This window comes from Oncorhynchus nerka, linkage group LG4, assembly GCF_034236695.1.
Source record: "Oncorhynchus nerka isolate Pitt River linkage group LG4, Oner_Uvic_2.0, whole genome shotgun sequence".
Classification (NCBI taxonomy): Eukaryota; Metazoa; Chordata; class Actinopteri; order Salmoniformes; family Salmonidae; genus Oncorhynchus; species Oncorhynchus nerka.
This window is the reverse complement of record NC_088399.1, coordinates 9195723-9212875: the sequence shown is the minus strand read 5'-3', so window position 1 is coordinate 9212875 and position 17153 is coordinate 9195723. Positions and strand designations below refer to the sequence as shown.

Below are 17153 nucleotides of genomic sequence, written 5' to 3'. Positions count from 1 at the left end.
TTACTGTAGCCTATCCCTATAAGGTTGAATACGTAATATCATGGGCTTGAATCTCACTCCATCAATTGTGTGATCATAAAACGTACCTTCGTTGAATAACAGAGGATTATCCATGACTACTCAATAACATGTTATCCATGGCTCCTCAATAACATGTTATCCATGGCTCCTCAATAACATGTTATCCATGGCTCCTCAATAACATGTTATCCATGGCTCCTCAATAACATGTTATCCATGGCTCCTCAATAACATGTTATCCATGGCTCCTCAATAACATGTTATCCATGGCTCCTCAATAACATGTTATCCATGGCTCCTCAATAACATGTTATCCATGGCTACTCAATAACATGTTATACATTATCCATTAGCCTACCTCTACAGATAACCCTTCATTGATAAGCACTTCAAGGTCCTCAAGAGCTGATGTCCATGAGTGAAAGGGTTAACGACAAAAAGGCAGGTCCTTTTTCATTTGGGCAACAGAGCGAACAAAAGGCATAATTTCCATTTACATACAAATCAAGCCCCGGCGACCCCCTGATTGCCATGGCTTCTGCCCACAACTGCTGCGCCAACCGTCCATAAAACCAAGAGAAGAAGGAGAGAGAAAAATAAACAAAGACATTAAGAAAAACGTCGTGGACCATGAAGGCCTCGGGAGCCGTGAACCCAAACTTGAATTTGTCCAAGAAAACATATTATTGTCCGTTTGATTTTTGAGACAACCAATCAGCATTCACTGTACCAAGTACAGCGTGGTTTAATTTCTTGGATAATAAATTCTGACACCTGAACTACCAAGAGGAAGGCCACAGGTCCAATACACACCTTACTTCACAACGGCAGGTAGCCTAGTGGTTAGAGCGTTGGACTAGTAACTGAAAGGTTGCTAGATTGAATCCCAGAGGTTAAAAAAAAAAAAAAAAAAAAATGTCGTTCTGCCCCTGAACAGGCAGTTAACCCACTGTTCCCCAGTAGGCCATCATTGTAAATAAGAATTTGTTCTTAACTGGCTTGCCGAGTTAAATAAAAATACATTTAAAAAAAAAAACACAATCTACCCTCATCCTGACCCAAACAATTAAAACATTGGTGTGAAATCGTTCACAAAATAAGAATCCTTCTCAGTATAGTGGTGCTTTGTTGACTGTACTACAAAGTGGCACTGCAAACCAAACACAATGTATCGCTTCAAGCACTGGGCGAAGCACAAATATATTGGCAGGGGCACCGTTGCACTTTTCTTAAATAATTCCCTATTTCTTGTGGGCTCCCGAGTGGCGCAGCGGTCTAAGGAACTGCATCTCAGTGCTAGAGGCGTCACTACAGACCCTGGTTCGATTCCAGGCTGTATCACAACTGTCCCGGCGTCGTCCAGGTTAGTGTTTGGCCAGTGTATGCCAAACTAAATAAAAATGTGTTCTTAACTGACTTGCCTAGTTAAATAAAGGTTAAATAAAAATAAATAAATACAATTCTCCTCAAATGAGTTGAAATTTTAAAAACCTTTTGGTCTCTACAAATTGGTATTGGATTGTCAAAACTACAGAAAATGTTTTTTTTCGGGGTCACTTAAGATTACAATTAGAATGAAGAAAATAAAAACCAATGGTATTGACAAAATGGTTGGCAACCAATAGCTAATAGTTGGTTCAACAGCCTTTGCTGAAGACATCTGCAGACAAATGCTTCTTGTAGCTGAAGCTTTCTGCTGGCAATTTGGCCCACTCTTTAGTTGCAAACTGCTATCAATTTGTCAATGTTTGAGTGGTGCCTTCTGACAACTGTTGTTTTCAACTCTGAACTCATCGCTGGCCACTCCAGAACAGGCTAGTGTTATTTCTTGAACCATTCATGGGTGCTTTTTTAAAATGTTTGTTTTGAGTTGTTGTCCTGCTGGAAGGCCCAAAAACCTAGACCCAGTTTAAGGACACTGGGTTGAAAATTGCACCCCAAAAATACTTTGATAATTTCCTAATGTCTTGTACACATTCAAGGCCCCCAGTACCAGAGGCAGCAAAACAACCCCACAGTATTACCAAACCCCCCCATGTATGATTGTAGGGAGGGTGTTCTTTTCAATGAATGCTTCATTTGGTCATTGGTAAACACTGAAAGAGAAAATAACCCCCCCCCCCCCCCCATTGAACTTTACGAAAACCCATCGAAACAAGCCTAAATGGGGAAATATTCTGTGGACCAATGAAACAAAATAAGAAAAATCAATGCTAAGTTTACCAAAGACCAAATGAAGCATTCAAAATAAACGTGTAAAAATGTAAACGTCCACCTCTGAAAATCACAAGCCCAGGGACATTAAATGAGCAGCGTGTACCAAGCAGCCTCTGTCAAACACCACTTTCACAGCCACTAGGCCCAACTGTTCTGAGTTCTGCTCGGTGCACCCAACCACAATAATTCCTCTGGGGTAACATGGTCAATAAACCCCAAGCCTGGGTTCAAATTGTATTTGTTTTATTTCAAATACTTTAGCGGCGCTCGATTGAGCTTGCCTGACGCAAGGGAACAAATGGAATAGTTCCAAAAGTGTAAACCCCACCCACCTAGCGCTCCAAGCAGGCTTGCTCAAACGCTCAAAGTAGTTGTAAGAAAACAAAATACTTTTGAAACCCACGTCTGATTAACACCAGGCTTTTGTCAGAGAAACTTTTATTTAGTCTAATTGTATAATTATATTTCCCTGGTGGTTTATATAAGCTTGTTCATGGGGTAATACATGTGATTTTCAAAGACAGACTTTACAGCTGGGGTCAATTCCATTCCAATTCAGTCCAATTAATTCAGGAAGGGAATGACATATTGACCACTATTTTCTATGTGGACTTCTGCAATTCATTCACAAGGCTAATTAGGAAGTGACCCCAACCTGCTCTCTACTAAACATACTGCATTAACCTGTTGTATTGCTGCCTTCTATAACAAAAAGCACCACACCACCGGCCAACTAGCCTCTGTGAGTAAACCACTGATCTGGATTCCGCACGGCAGGCCCCAACAAACGGCTCGCTCGTCCACTAACTGGTTCTCCCGCCACAGTCAGAGCCCCCTATTGTTTACCTGTGTTGGAGCGCCGACGGATGCCAAAGTCCCAGCTGGAGGTGATGTCCAATGACTGGGAGAGGTCGCAGCCCGGGTTCTCCCCTTCGCCTAGGGAGCCCGAACCCAGTGAACCCCCACTGCTGCCGGGCACCGAGGCCAGCTGCCACTTCTCCAGGTCCACGTCGTGGTCGATTAGCACCATCTCACACATGCCCGTGTCATCGCTGGTCACATGGGACTGCCGGATGTGGGCCAAGATAATGGCTGGGTTGTCCAAGAAAGCCATTGTTTGTTTCACTGCTTTGTTTCTGTTTCCCCCTTCGATCTTACCTGTCTGTCTGTCTGTCTGTCTGTCTGTCTGTCTGTCTGTCGCTCTCTCTCTCTCGCGCTCTCTCTCTCTCTCGCTCTCTCTCTCTCTCTCTCGCTCTCTCTCTTCTCGCTCTCTCTCGCTCTCTCTCTCTCTCTCTCTCTCTAGCTCTCTCTCTCTCTCAGAGTGCTTGATCACTTTAGGAGCCGGGCAACAGAGACGTCTTCTTTTTCCTTCTCCTCTTCGGGGTTATTTTCTCCTCTCCATGGGACATGTGTGCCAGCCTGTTGGGGCAGAGTTAGGAGAGATTAGTGTCTGCCCACAATATGCAACACAAGGAAGGGAAATTATGTATTCAATTCATTAGCCACGCTCTCCATATTTCTTCTGAGGCTAACTAAACACCTGTTTAAGAGCGAAGCATTTTCACCAGTTGCTTTCTTAGAGCAGGGGTGAGCAATTGGTGGACAGACACACCTTTTGTAGGCCTGTGGATCAATACTTTGATTTCTAGATCTGTTAAGGTGCAATTTGGAAATGTGGTTCTTCATCAGTAGTTCTAATGTTATGACAGTCACTGACAGTCATTCAATTGGCCCATTTCAGCAAAACAGTTTTAGATTGGTAAGTTAGTCTCATGACCAGCTACATTACATGATCAAAAGTATGTGGACACCTGCTTGTGGGCATTAATATGGAGTTGGTCCCTCCTTTGCTGCTATAACTGCCTCCAATCTTCTGGGAACATTGCTGTGGGGACTTGCTTCCATGCAGCCACAGGAGCATTGGTGAGTTTGGACATTTATGTTGTGCTATTAGGCCTGGCTCGCAGTCAGCGTTCCAATTCATGGGGTTGAGGTCAGGACTCTGTGCAGGCCAGTCAAGTTATTCCATACTGATCTCGACAAACCATTTCTGTATGGACCTCGCTTTGTACACTGGGGCATTGTCATGCTGAAACAGGAAAGGGTCTTCCCCAAACTGTTGCCACAAAGTTGGAAGCACAGAATCGTCTAGAATATCATTGTATGCTGCAGCGTTAAGATTCCCCTTCGCTGGAACTAAGGGGCCCGAACCATGAAAAACAGCTCCAGACCATTATTCCTCCTCCACCAAACTTTACTGTTGGCACTATGCATTGGGACAGGTAGAGTTTCTCCTGGCATCCGCCAAACCCAGATTCGTCCGTCTGATTGCCAGATGGTGAAGAGTGATTCATCACTCCAGAGAACGCGTTTCCACTGCTCCAGAGCCCAATGGCGGCGAACTTTGCACCACTCCAGCCAACGTACGGTATAGCGCATGGTGATCTTATGCTTGTGTGCGGCTGCTCGGCCATGGAAACTCATTTCATGAAGCTCCTGACAAACAGTTATTGTGCTGACGTTGCTTCCAGAGGCCGTTTGGAACTCGGTAGTGAGTATTGCAAACCAGGACACAGATTTGTTCGAGCTACGCACTTCAGAGATCCCGTTCCGTGAGCTTGTGTGGCCTACCACTTCACGGCTGCATCGTTGTTGCTCCAAGATGTATCCACTTCACAATAACAGCACTTATTACAGTTGACCGGGGTCAGCTCTAACAGGGCAGAAATTTGACAAACTGACTTGTGCCACATTGAAAATCAAGCTCTTCAGTAATGGCCATTCTACTGCCAATGTTTGTCTATGGAGATTGCATGGCTGTGTGCTTGATTTTAAACTCCTGTCAGCAACGGGTGTCGCATACTTTTCAATATATAGAAAAGTATCTGAACTTGGATTAAGCATGGTCGAATTTACGACCGGGGGGTGGGCCCCATTGATAATCAGATATCATAAGAGAAACAGCCATTTTCTCTCTCCACCCCACAACAAAAATTAAATTGCATGAAATGAGTTGTAAAAGTTGCAAAATCTTCTCTCCACCTCATGGAAAAATGTGTAGAAATTAACTTTAAAAAACGTTCAAATATTTGTTGTCCTCACTGTGAAGAGGGGAGCCGCTAAAACGTTTTGCTCCAAGACGAGTTGAGATGTTTTGAGGCCCCTCCCACGGCCATCAAAGTTTAGATGTTTTGTGGCCCCTCCCACGGCCAAAGTTTAGATGTTTTGTGGCCCCTCCCACGGCCATCAAAGTTTAGATGTTTTGTGGCCCCTCCCACGGCCATCAAAGTTGCCCATCCCTGTTCTAGAGGAAATGAGAAAAAAGGTGGGAACCAAATGTAAAAAAAAATATTTAAAAAAGATAAGACATTAGGTAAAGAGAGTGAATGATTTTGATTCCCTTCTGAATCTGAACACAACGGGAAAATGTTCACTAGGCCTAAAAATCTGGTGAAAAGACGAGCACTAACAAAAAGGATGGTTGATGGAGCCTAAGTCTAGAGCCTAATGCAAGGAAAACGTGCCGCACGCCAAGTAAAACCAATCTGTCCGTGGTTACATAACTCTGATCGGCAGTTTCATCTCAAACGGCCTCAGATCAAGCAGAACACACCCCAAACAGAACAAAGGGAGCGACGGGCAAGGAGAGACAGAGTTCTAGGCACAGCGACTGTTTCAGAGTCTAGGTCGAATACAATAAGAACTCCTTCAACAACCAATCCAAAACCTGCTATATGTTAGCTTCCAGTAGGAAAACAACTGTTAATCTAGCCTACTACTCCAGCACCATCTCACTTAGACCGGCACATAGCATTACATAACTATAGAGCATTGCTAATTGGCTAATTAAAAAAAGGTAATTAAATAATGATGGCTTTGCTGAGGGACGCCTAGGTGAAATATGACAACACCTCTCCCGCTTTCTGTGGAACCTGTACGCCAGTCAGGCTGTCACGGCAAAAACACTTTAGCAGTCGTAAGTAGGTGATGAAGTGGTGTCAATCAGACAGATCGCCCGGCCTTAGAAGTCCTATCATGATGTGGAAAGGGACGAGGAGAACACAGAATAGCCTATGTCAGGGGTCTCCAACCCTGTTCCTGTAGAACTGCCCTCCTGTAGGTTATAACTCCAACCCTGTTCCTGTAGAACTGCCCTCCTGTAGGTTTTAACTCCAACCCTGTTCCTGTAGAACTGCCCTCCTGTAGGTTTTAACTCCAACCCTGTTCCTGTAGAACTGCCCTCCTGTAGGTTTTAACTCCAACCCTGTTCCTGTAGAACTGCCCTCCTGTAGGTTTTAACTCCAACCCTGTTCCTGTAGAACTGCCCTCCTGTAGGTTTTAACTCCAACCCTGTTCCTGTAGAACTGCCCTCCTGTAGGTTTTAACTCAACTCCAGTTGTAACTAACCTGGTTCAGCTTATCAACCAGCTAATTATTACAATCAGGTGTTCTAGACTGGGGTTGGAGTGAAAACCTACTGGACAGTAGCTCTCCAGGAACAGGATTGGAGTGAAAACCTACAGAACAGTAGCTCTCCAAGAACAGGGTTGGAGTTGACCTACAGTATACCTACAGTATGGTAGCTTCCAGGAACAGGGTTGGAGTGAAAACCTACAGAACAGTAGCTCTCCAGGAACAGGGTTGGAGTGAAAACCTACAGAACAGTAGCTCTCCAGGAACAGGGTTGGAGTGAAAACCTACAGAACAGTAGCTCTCCAGGAACAGGGTTGGAGTGAAAACCTACAGAACAGTAGCTCTCCAGGAACAGGGTTGGAGTGAAAACCTACAGAACAGTAGCTCTCCAAGAACAGGGTTGGAGTTGACCTACAGTATACCTACAGTATGGTAGCTTCCAGGAACAGGGTTGGAGTGAAAACCTACAGAACAGTAGCTCTCCAGGAACAGGGTTGGAGTGAAAACCTACAGAACAGTAGCTCTCCAGGAACAGGGTTGGAGTGAAAACCTACAGAACAGTAGCTCTCCAGGAACAGGGTTGGAGAGCCCTGGCCTATGTCATCTGTAAACCATGAAGGAGGCGGAAAATACGTTCACTCCGCCTAATCAATACCTAGGCTAGAATACGTTCACTCCGCCTAATCAATACCTAGGCTAGAATACGTTCACTCCGCCTAATCAATACCTAGGCTAGAATACGTTCACTCCGCCTAATCAATACCTAGGCTAGAATACGTTCACTCCATCTGATCAATACCTAGGCTAGAATACGTTCACTCCGCCTAATCAATACCTAGGCTAGAATACGTTCACTCCATCTGATCAATACCTAGGCTAGAATACGTTCACTCCATCTGATCAATACCTAGGCTAGAATACGTTCACTCCATCTGATCAATACCTAGGCTAGAATACGTTCACTCCACCTAATCAATACCTAGGTTAGAATACGTTCACTCCATCTGATCAATACCTAGGCTAGAATACGTTCACTCCATCTGATCAATACCTAGGCTAGAATACGTTCACTCCATCTGATCAATACCTAGGCTAGAATACGTTCACTCCGCCTAATCAATACCTAGGCTAGAATACGTTCACTCCATCTGATCAATACCTAGGCTAGAATACGTTCACTCCATCTGATCAATACCTTGGCTAGAATACGTTCACTCCGCCTAATCAATACCTAGGCTAGAATACGTTCACTCCATCTGATCAATACCTAGGCTAGAATACGTTCACTCCATCTGATCAATACCTTGGCTAGAATACGTTCACTCCATCTGATCAATACCTTGGCTAGAATACGCTCACTCCTTCTGATCAATACCTAGGCTAGAATACGTTCACTCCATCTGATCAATACCTAGGCTAGAATACGTTCACTCCATCTGATCAATACCTAGGCTAGAATACGTTCACTCCATCTGATCAATACCTTGGCTAGAATACGTTCACTCCGCCTAATCAATACCTAGGCTAGAATACGTTCACTCCATCTGATCAATACCTAGGCTAGAATACGCTCACTCCATCTGATCAATACCTTGGCTAGAATACGTTCACTCCTTCTGATCAATACCTAGGCTTGAATATGTTCATTCCTTCTGATCAATACCTAGGCTAGAATACGTTCACTCCATCTGATCAATACCTAGGCTAGAATACGTTCACTCCATCTGATCAATACCTAGGCTAGAATACGCTCACTCCATCTGATCAATACCTTGGCTAGAATACGTTCACTCCTTCTGATCAATACCTAGGCTAGAATACGCTCACTCCATCTGATCAATACCTAGGCTAGAATACGTTCACTCCATCTGATGAATACCTAGGCTTGAATACGTTCACTCCTTCTGATCAATACCTTGGCTAGAATACGTTCACTCCTTCTGATCAATACCTAGGCTTGAATATGTTCATTCCTTCTGATCAATACCTAGGCTAGAATACGTTCACTCCATCTGATCAATACCTAGGCTAGAATACGTTCACTCCATCTGATCAATACCTAGGCTAGAATACGCTCACTCCATCTGATCAATACCTTGGCTAGAATACGTTCACTCCTTCTGATCAATACCTAGGCTAGAATACGCACTCCATCTGATCAATACCTAGGCTAGAATATCTGATGAATACCTAGGCTTGAATACGTTCACTCCTTCTGATCAATACCTAGGCTAGAATACGTTCACTCCTTCTGATGAATACCTAGGCTTGAATATGTTCATTCCTTCTGATGAATACCTAGGCTTGAATACGTTCACTCCTTCTGATCAATACCTAGGCTAGAATACGTTCACTCCTTCTGATGAATACCTAGGCTTGAATATGTTCATTCCTTCTGATCAATACCTAGGCTAGAATACGTTCACTCCATCTGATCAATACCTAGGCTTGAATATGTTCACCTTGTCTGATCAATAGATGGTAATAGGGCTGCAGGATATGGGCAAAAACTCTAATTATGATTTTTTTTTTTAATCTAAATATTGCGATTTCAATTGCTTTTTAGATCAAAATACTTGGGTTGCCAGGATCGTGAGTTGGATTCCCGAGACAACCAATATGTAAAAACAAATGCACACATAAGTTGCTTTGGATAAAAGCGTCTGCTAAATGGTATATATATATAATTATATGATTGGTGTTGTTTGGCATGACAATAAATAAAAAGCCAGGTATAAGAGTTGTTGTGACAGGGTCCTAGGAACCAAAGTGTTGGTCAGTGTTTCCCAGGGGACCCTAATTACATTTGAATTCATGTTACATTCAGACAAAGGTTTTAGAATATGCTTCCACTCTGATTCAGAACATTGTTGCACAAACAACATGCTGACACCACTAGAGCTAACATTTGCTAGCCAGATTTCCCTTCCTAGCTCAATAATATTTGCAAGTTTTGTGCATTTATTTAGCCAGTTAGCTAGTTAGAGATAAGCATGAGATTTGTTTTTTAAGCACATGTGGATCTTGCTAAGACTAACTAGCGTTTTGCAGAGATACATTTACACAAACCAATAATATAATACAGAAAACGTTGATTTATACAAAGAAGCAAAGTTGAAAACAGCTTTGTTTTTTACTGCATGCAGTGGCTAACAGAAGCATGAAGACTCAAATTGAGAGACTGAATGCAACAGTCAAGCCAACTGTGCCTGCTTGAGTGACAAGGTACAGGGTTTGGTGTGTGGGAAAGCAGTGAAGAGACGAAAAACAGAATAAACTATAAAAACGGACTGTGTGGCGTTCCCCTCAAAAGAAATCACAGCATCTTGCAATATGGATATTGCAGGTCAATATCACAATTTCGATAAAAATGTTGATTAATTGTGCAGCCCTAGATGGTAATAGTGTATCTAAGTCAGGGAAAGGGGGATACCTAGTGAGTTGTAAAACAATGCATTCACCTGAAATGCGTCTTCCGCATTTAACCCAACCCCTCTGAATAAGAGAGGTGCATTAGCCAACGGTGACAGCTAGTCTTCCTGGGGTACGAGACATTACAGACAAAAATATTTTCCAATTCATATACATTTAAAAACATTAACATATAAATTAGACTTATATATACACAGTATATACAGTGGGGCAAAAAAGTATTTAGTCAGCCACCAATTGTGCAAGTTCTCCCACTTAAAAAGATGAGAAGCCTGTAATTTTCATCATAGGTACACTTCAACTATGACAGACAAAATGAGAAGAAAAAAATCCTGAAAATCACATTGTAGGATTTTTAATGAATTTATTTGCCCCCTCACCTTATTAATTCAGACAGCTTGCTTAGATAACTAGTAAGTTAAAAACTTAGTAGAAGTGCTGCAGAGATGGTTGTCCTTCTGGAAGGTTCCCCTATCTCCACAGAGGAACTCTGGAGCTCTGTCAGAGTGACAATCAGCTTCTTGGTCACCTCGCTGACCAAGGCCCTTCTCCCCTGATTGCCCAGGCGGCCAGAACTAGGAATAGTCTTGGTGGTTCCAAACTTCTTCCATTTAACAAATGATGGAGGCCACTGTGTTCTTGGGGACTTTTGGTTCACTTCCCCAGATCTGTGCCTTGACACAATCCTGTCTCAGAACTATATGGACAATTCCTTAATCCTCATGGCTTTGTTTTTGCTCTGACTTGCACTGTCAACTGTGGGACCTTACATAAACAGGTGTGTGCCTTTCCAAATCATGTCCAATCAATTGAATTTACCACAGGTGGACTCCAATTAAGCTGTAGAAAGATCTCAAGGATGATCAATGGAAACAGGATGAACCTGAGCTCAATTTCGAATCCCATAGCAAAGGGTAAATAAGGCATTTCTGTTTTTAATACATTTTCAAAACAATTCTAAAAACCTGCTTTCACTTTGTCATTATGGGGTATTGTGATGTCATTATGGGTTATTGTGTGTGGATTGATGAGGGGAGAAAAAATTTAATCAATTTTAGAATAAGGCTGTAACATAACAAAATGTGGAAAAAGGGAAGGGGTCTGAATACTTTCCGAATGCATTGTAACTACAACAATTGTGGATAACTATTGCTAACCCCCCCGGATACAACATCAACAACAACCAATCAAAAACGTGTTCTATTGAAGCGCTCCAGGTTATAGGTGCGTGAGGAATAGCCACTCGAATGGGAGAGGACAAGCAAGGTGCACAGTGAGCTTTCCTTCGTAACTGGTAATACTTGAGAGACAGATGATCCATGACTGACAGAGTCAGAAGGAGCCTACTAGCAAACCACTTGAGCAACGAGGCAAGCAATGACATGATGTAAAAATGTAAGACGCACAGGCTGACGGGATGCCCCCAGGTGGTAGGTAACAACACATCTACCACACTGATCCTCAACACTGGGGCCCCTCAGGGGTGCGTGCTCAGTCCCCTCCTGTACTCCCTGTTCACCCACGACTGCATGGACAGGCACACGACTCCGACACCATTATTAAGCCATTACAACACAACAGTTCACTGGCCTGATCTACTACACCTGTTGTATTCAGCCTTTCACTGTAGGAGGTCAGACACCTGGCCGTGTGGTGCCAGGACAACAACCTCTCCTGAACGTGATCAAGACAAAGGAGATGATTGTGGACTACAGGAAAAGGAGGTAAAGAGCTACATCCCCCATTCTCATTTCACTGGGGATGTAGTGGAGCACCTGTTGTAGAGCAAACTAGAATGGTCCAAACACACCAATACAGCCATAAAGAGGGTCTACTACACCTGTTGTAAGCCTATTCCCCTTCAGGAGACTGAAAAGATCTTGGCACCTGGGTCCTCAGATCCTCAAAAGTTATACAGCTGCACCATTGAGAGCATCACCACTGGTCTACTACACCTGTTGTATGCATCACTGCCTGGTATGGCAACTGCTTCGGGTCATCCGACCGCAAGGTCACTACACCTGTTGTATTCAGCACTTCACTGCCCAGGTCTACTCACCTGTTGTATTCAGCTTCACTGCCATCTACACACCTGTTATACCAGGCAGTGTCAGATGAAGGTCTACTAAAAATTGTCCAGACACCACTGTCATAGGGTCTACTACACCTGTTGACAAACGGCACCAGCTGTAAGTCTATGCCCCTGGCTTGTATTCAGCATTTCACCCCCAAGCCATAAGACTCCTGAACAGCTAATCAAATGGCTACCCAGACTATTTGTATTGTCCCACCCCCTCTTTTACACTGCTGCTACTCTTTATTATCTATGCATAGTCACTTTAACTCTACCTACAAGTACAAGTACAGATTACCTCAACTAACCTGTGCCCCTGCACATTGACTCTGTACTGGTACCCCCTGTATATAGCCTCGATACTGTTATTTTACTGCTGCTCTTTATTTCTTTTATTTTCTTACTTTTGTTGGTTAAGGGCTTGTATGTAAGCATTTCACTGTAAGGTCTACTACACCTGTTGTATTCAGCATTTCACTGTAAGGTCTGCTACACCTGTTGTATTCAGCATTTCACTGTAAGGTCTACTACACCTGTTGTATTCAGCATTTCACTGTAAGGTCTACTACACCTGTTGTATTCAGCATTTCACTGTAAGGTCTACTACACCTGTTGTATTCAGCATTTTACTGTAAGGTCTACTACACCTGTTGTATTTAGCATTTCACTGTAAGGTCTACTACACCTGTTGTATTCAGCATTTCACTGTAAGGTCTACTACACCTGTTGTATTCAGCATTTCACTGTAAGGTCTACTACACCTGTTGTATTCAGCATTTCACTGTAAGGTCTACTACACCTGTTGTATTCAGCATTTCACTGTAAGGTCTACTACACCTGTTGTATTCAGCATTTCACTGTAAGGTCTACTACACCTGTTGCATTCAGCATTTCACTGTAAGGTCTACTACACCTGTTGTATTCAGCATTTCACTGTAAGGTCTACTACACCTGTTGTATTCAGCATTTCACTGTAAGGTATTATCTGTTGTATTCAGCATTTCACTGTAAGGTCTACTACACCTGTTGTATTCAGCATTTCACTGTAAGGTCTACTACACCTGTTGTATTCGGAGCATGTAACAAATAAAATGTTATTTAATAAGCTGCGTTTGTTGTCGAATTGCTACATTTAAATGTGGGTTTCTATCTTATTTTTCATTACATGTACATTGAAGTATTATTTGTAGTTGTCACTATAACAAAACACTTGAATTTCCCCACATTATTAATAGACCTACAGCGTGCAGTAGGATAGTTGATCAATTGATTGACAGGAGCACAGTAGAACGATAAACTGTCCTCTAGTGTGAATGCCCGCCAACGTTTTATAGTTATGTGTAGTTTAAGTTCCTTGGTGTCCACATCACCAACAAACTAGAATGGTCCAAACACACCAATACAGCCATAAAGAGGGCACGACAAAGCCTATTCCCCTTCAGGAGACTGAAAAGATTTGGCATGGGTCCTCAGATCCTCAAAAAGTTATACAGCTGCACCATTGAGAGCATCATCACTGGTTGCATCACTGCCTGGTATGGCAACGGGGGCTGAGTCACTGGCTTACTGGGGCTCTCTCATGCCGTCCCTGGGGGGGGGTGCGTCACCTGGGTGGGTTGATTCACTGTTGTGGTCGGCCTGTCTGGGTTGGCGCCCCCCCCTTGGGTTGAGCTGTGGCGGAGATCTTTGTGGGCTATACTCGGCCTTGTCTCAGGATGGTAAGTTGGTGGTTGAAGATATCCCTCTAGTGGTGTGGGGGCTGTGCTTTGGCAAAGTGGGTGGGGTTATATCCTTCCTGTTTGGCCCTGTCCGGGGGTGTCCTCGGATGGGGCCACAGTGTCTCCTGACCCCTCCTGTCTCAGCCTCCAGTATTTATGCTGCATTAGTTTATGTGTCGGGGGGCTAGGGTCAGTTTGTTATATCTGGAGTACTTCTCCTGTCCTATTCGGTGTCCTGTGTGAATCTAAGTGTGCGTTCTCTAATTCTCTCCTTCTCTCTTTCTTTCTCTCTCTCGGAGGACCTGAGCCCTAGGACCATGCCCCAGGACTACCTGACATGATGACTCCTTGCTGTCCCCAGTCCACCTGGCCATGCTGCTGCTCCAGTTTCAACTGGCCTGGGCCCTAGGACCATGTCCCAGGACTACCTGACATGATGACTCCTTGCTGTCCCCAGTCCACCTGGCCATGCTGCTGCTCCAGTTTCAACTGTTCTGCCTTACTATTATTCAACCATGCTGGTCATTTATGAACATTTGAACATCTTGGCCACGTTCTGTTATAATCTCCACCCGGCACAGCCAGAAGAGGACTGGCCACCCCACATATGCTCTCTCTAATTCTCTCTTTCTTTCTCTCTCTCGGAGGACCTGAGCCCTAGGACCGTGCCCCAGGACTACCTGACATGATGACTCCTTGCTGTCCCCAGTCCACCTGACTAGGCTGCTGCTCCAGTTTCAACTGTTCTGCCTTACTATTATTCCACCATGCTGGTCATTTATGAACATTTGAACATCTTGGTCATGTTCTGTTATAATCTCTACCCGGCACAGCCAGAAGAGGACTGGCCACCCCACATAGCCTGGTTCCTCTCTAGGTTTCTTCCTAGGTTTTGGCCTTTCTAGGGAGTTTTTCCTAGCCACCGTGCTTTTACACCTGCATTGTTTGCTGTTTGGGGTTTTAGGCTGGGTTTCTGTACAGCACTTTGAGATATCAGCTGATGTACGAAGGGCTATATAAATAAATTTGATTTGATTTGATTTTAAATCGGTATAGTTATCGTCCTTGGTGTGGACCGCCCTTTACTGTGTCAGTGACCACTTGAATGATGGGGACAAATCCTTTTCTGTCCTTTTTTGCAGAGGTGAGCAACAGGTAGGCTATGGCATCATTCTCCTCCACCGCATCCTACTTGTGCTTAAATATGCCCCAATACATCCAACAACAACGAAGTCCTCCACTTTTTTTTCGGAGCAGAAGATTAAGATGCTGGTTACAGTAGGCTAAATGGAGAGAGACAGGGTAGGCTCATAGGTAAGTGTCAGTCAGAGGCGGGATAGGTGCTATTATCTGGAGAGAGACAGACAGAGAGAGAGAGAGACAGACAGAGAGAGAGAGACTTCTACTGTACTACTACATACACAACACCTAGCTATGCCAGATTGATAGCGGCTGCTTACTTTGTAATGTTCAACAACAAAAAATGCAACCTTCTTTACAGTCAATAACTGAACTGAAAACCTGTTTCACAGCCTGAGTGTTGACATCCTAAACATGCACCAGAAAAGGAGGTGCAAACGTGTCACCAGTGTCTTGTATTGCCACAAAGTGTGTACATTTTGTTTTGTCTGCTAGCTAGCTGATAACCACCCACAGTTCTGACACCCTAGCTATGGGTCAGTATCAGGGTGTTATCTTTGAGCTGGGAGGTAGGGGGCTCAATTGACTGTCACCAATGTCAGCTAACATTTTTTAGATTGGTAAATTTGTTTAGCAGCCAGTTGTAGTAATCAAGGTCGAATTATGGACCCGGGTCTCCAAGGTCGAATTATGGACCCGGGTCTCCAAGGTCGAATTATGGACCCGGGTCTCCAAGGTCGAATTATGGACCCGGGTCTCCAAGGTCGAATTATGGACCCGGGTCTCCAAGGTCGAATTACGGACCCGGGTCCCCCCATTGATTGATAGTAAATCTCACTCAGATATCATTAAAAAAACGGCAAACATTTATTTCCACCCAATGGCAAAATTGCAGGAAATGTGTTGTAAAACTGCTCATTTTAATTTCTCCACCCCATGGGAAAATGAGTAGAATTACAATTCAATTGCTAAATCTTCTGTCCACCCCTGTCAAAATGTGTAGAACTGCAGAAAATTTGCTTTAAAACTGCAACATCTTCTCTACTGCCTATAGCAAAATATGTAGAATTGCTGGAAATGAACAAAAAGGGGGCTCCCCTAAAGTGTTCCCCTCTCAAAGTGGTGGTGGAGGGGAGGGGTACAAAGGCCCCCCCAAAAGGCTAGGGCCGGCTCTGACTGCATGTGTGTAGGTATGCAGATCAGCAAGCCACTGCGGCCTATCATCAGTTGCCCATCCCTGAGTAACACGAACGAAGCAGACAACTCAAACTTCCTCGCGTGCTTGTAGCTAACTGGCTACAAACCCACTGCACACTAAGCTAGGCAGTAACGTTAGCAAGCTAACAGCAGCATCATCATCATAATTTGTGCAAAACACAATAGCCGGTAGAAGATAGTTAGTAAATTCGCTAGAAAATTGGGTATAGTACCTATCTACTGGGTTGTTTGGCTAAACCCCTAAACCAACTCGCGCGCTAACTAGCTAACTACCTGCATATATTTTGGTTACTTTAGCTAGGTAGCCATCTAGATGGAGCTTGTCGAAATAGCCAAAAGATGTAAACGAGCAAGCGTAAACACTTATCTAACTACTGTAGTTATATAATTCCTAATAAACAGAGGCTAAACTAGCTAGCTAATGGTAATCTTACTGTAGCTAGCTAACGTTAGCAAGGCCCTGGCTTGCGCTAGCTACTATTAGGTATTTGTGCCTTACAAACCTGCTAACCTACCGTTATGCATGCCTTATCCGAGGAAGAGAAAGTTCCGAGATACACTGTACCATCTGTGCATACGTCCAGTTACAGTGTCTCATTTCAATAACGCTAAAATAAAAACTTTAACTCTTAGAAAATCAACAATAAACTCCATGACAATGTATTTCCTCTGTTGACAGTGTTGATGCAGTTCCTACACACCGGAAGTGGAGTGTCAAAGCAAGATGGGAGGGACCCATCCCCAAACACAACACCCCAGACAAAACTTGACTGACGTTTGGCTAAACCAATAATATTTAAGGAAATAATTAACGCGCTCACCTATAGCCAATTAATAAATTGCAATGAACAGTCACAGAGAATTGAACAACTTTTTATTTTCTTTACAATTAGGTTTGAAATTCATAGTGTAGATTGCAG

The 17153-nt window shown here is 43.7% G+C and overlaps 1 protein-coding gene across 1 annotated transcript in view; it reads right to left on the bottom strand.

Annotated features, from left to right (window-relative positions):
* The window catches only part of mapkap1 (MAPK associated protein 1), a 130438-nt gene extending 113499 nt beyond the window's left edge, over window positions 1–16939 (bottom strand). Inside the window, exons 1-2 of the mRNA XM_065017205.1 lie at window positions 16749–16939; window positions 3085–3657 (exon numbers count right to left, since the gene is read on the bottom strand). Coding sequence (XP_064873277.1) covers window positions 3085–3352 — 268 coding nt within the window. The 5' untranslated portion in view covers window positions 3353–3657; window positions 16749–16939. The remainder of the gene's footprint in view (window positions 1–3084; window positions 3658–16748) is intronic.
* Between the last annotated feature and the right edge of the window lie 214 nt (window positions 16940–17153).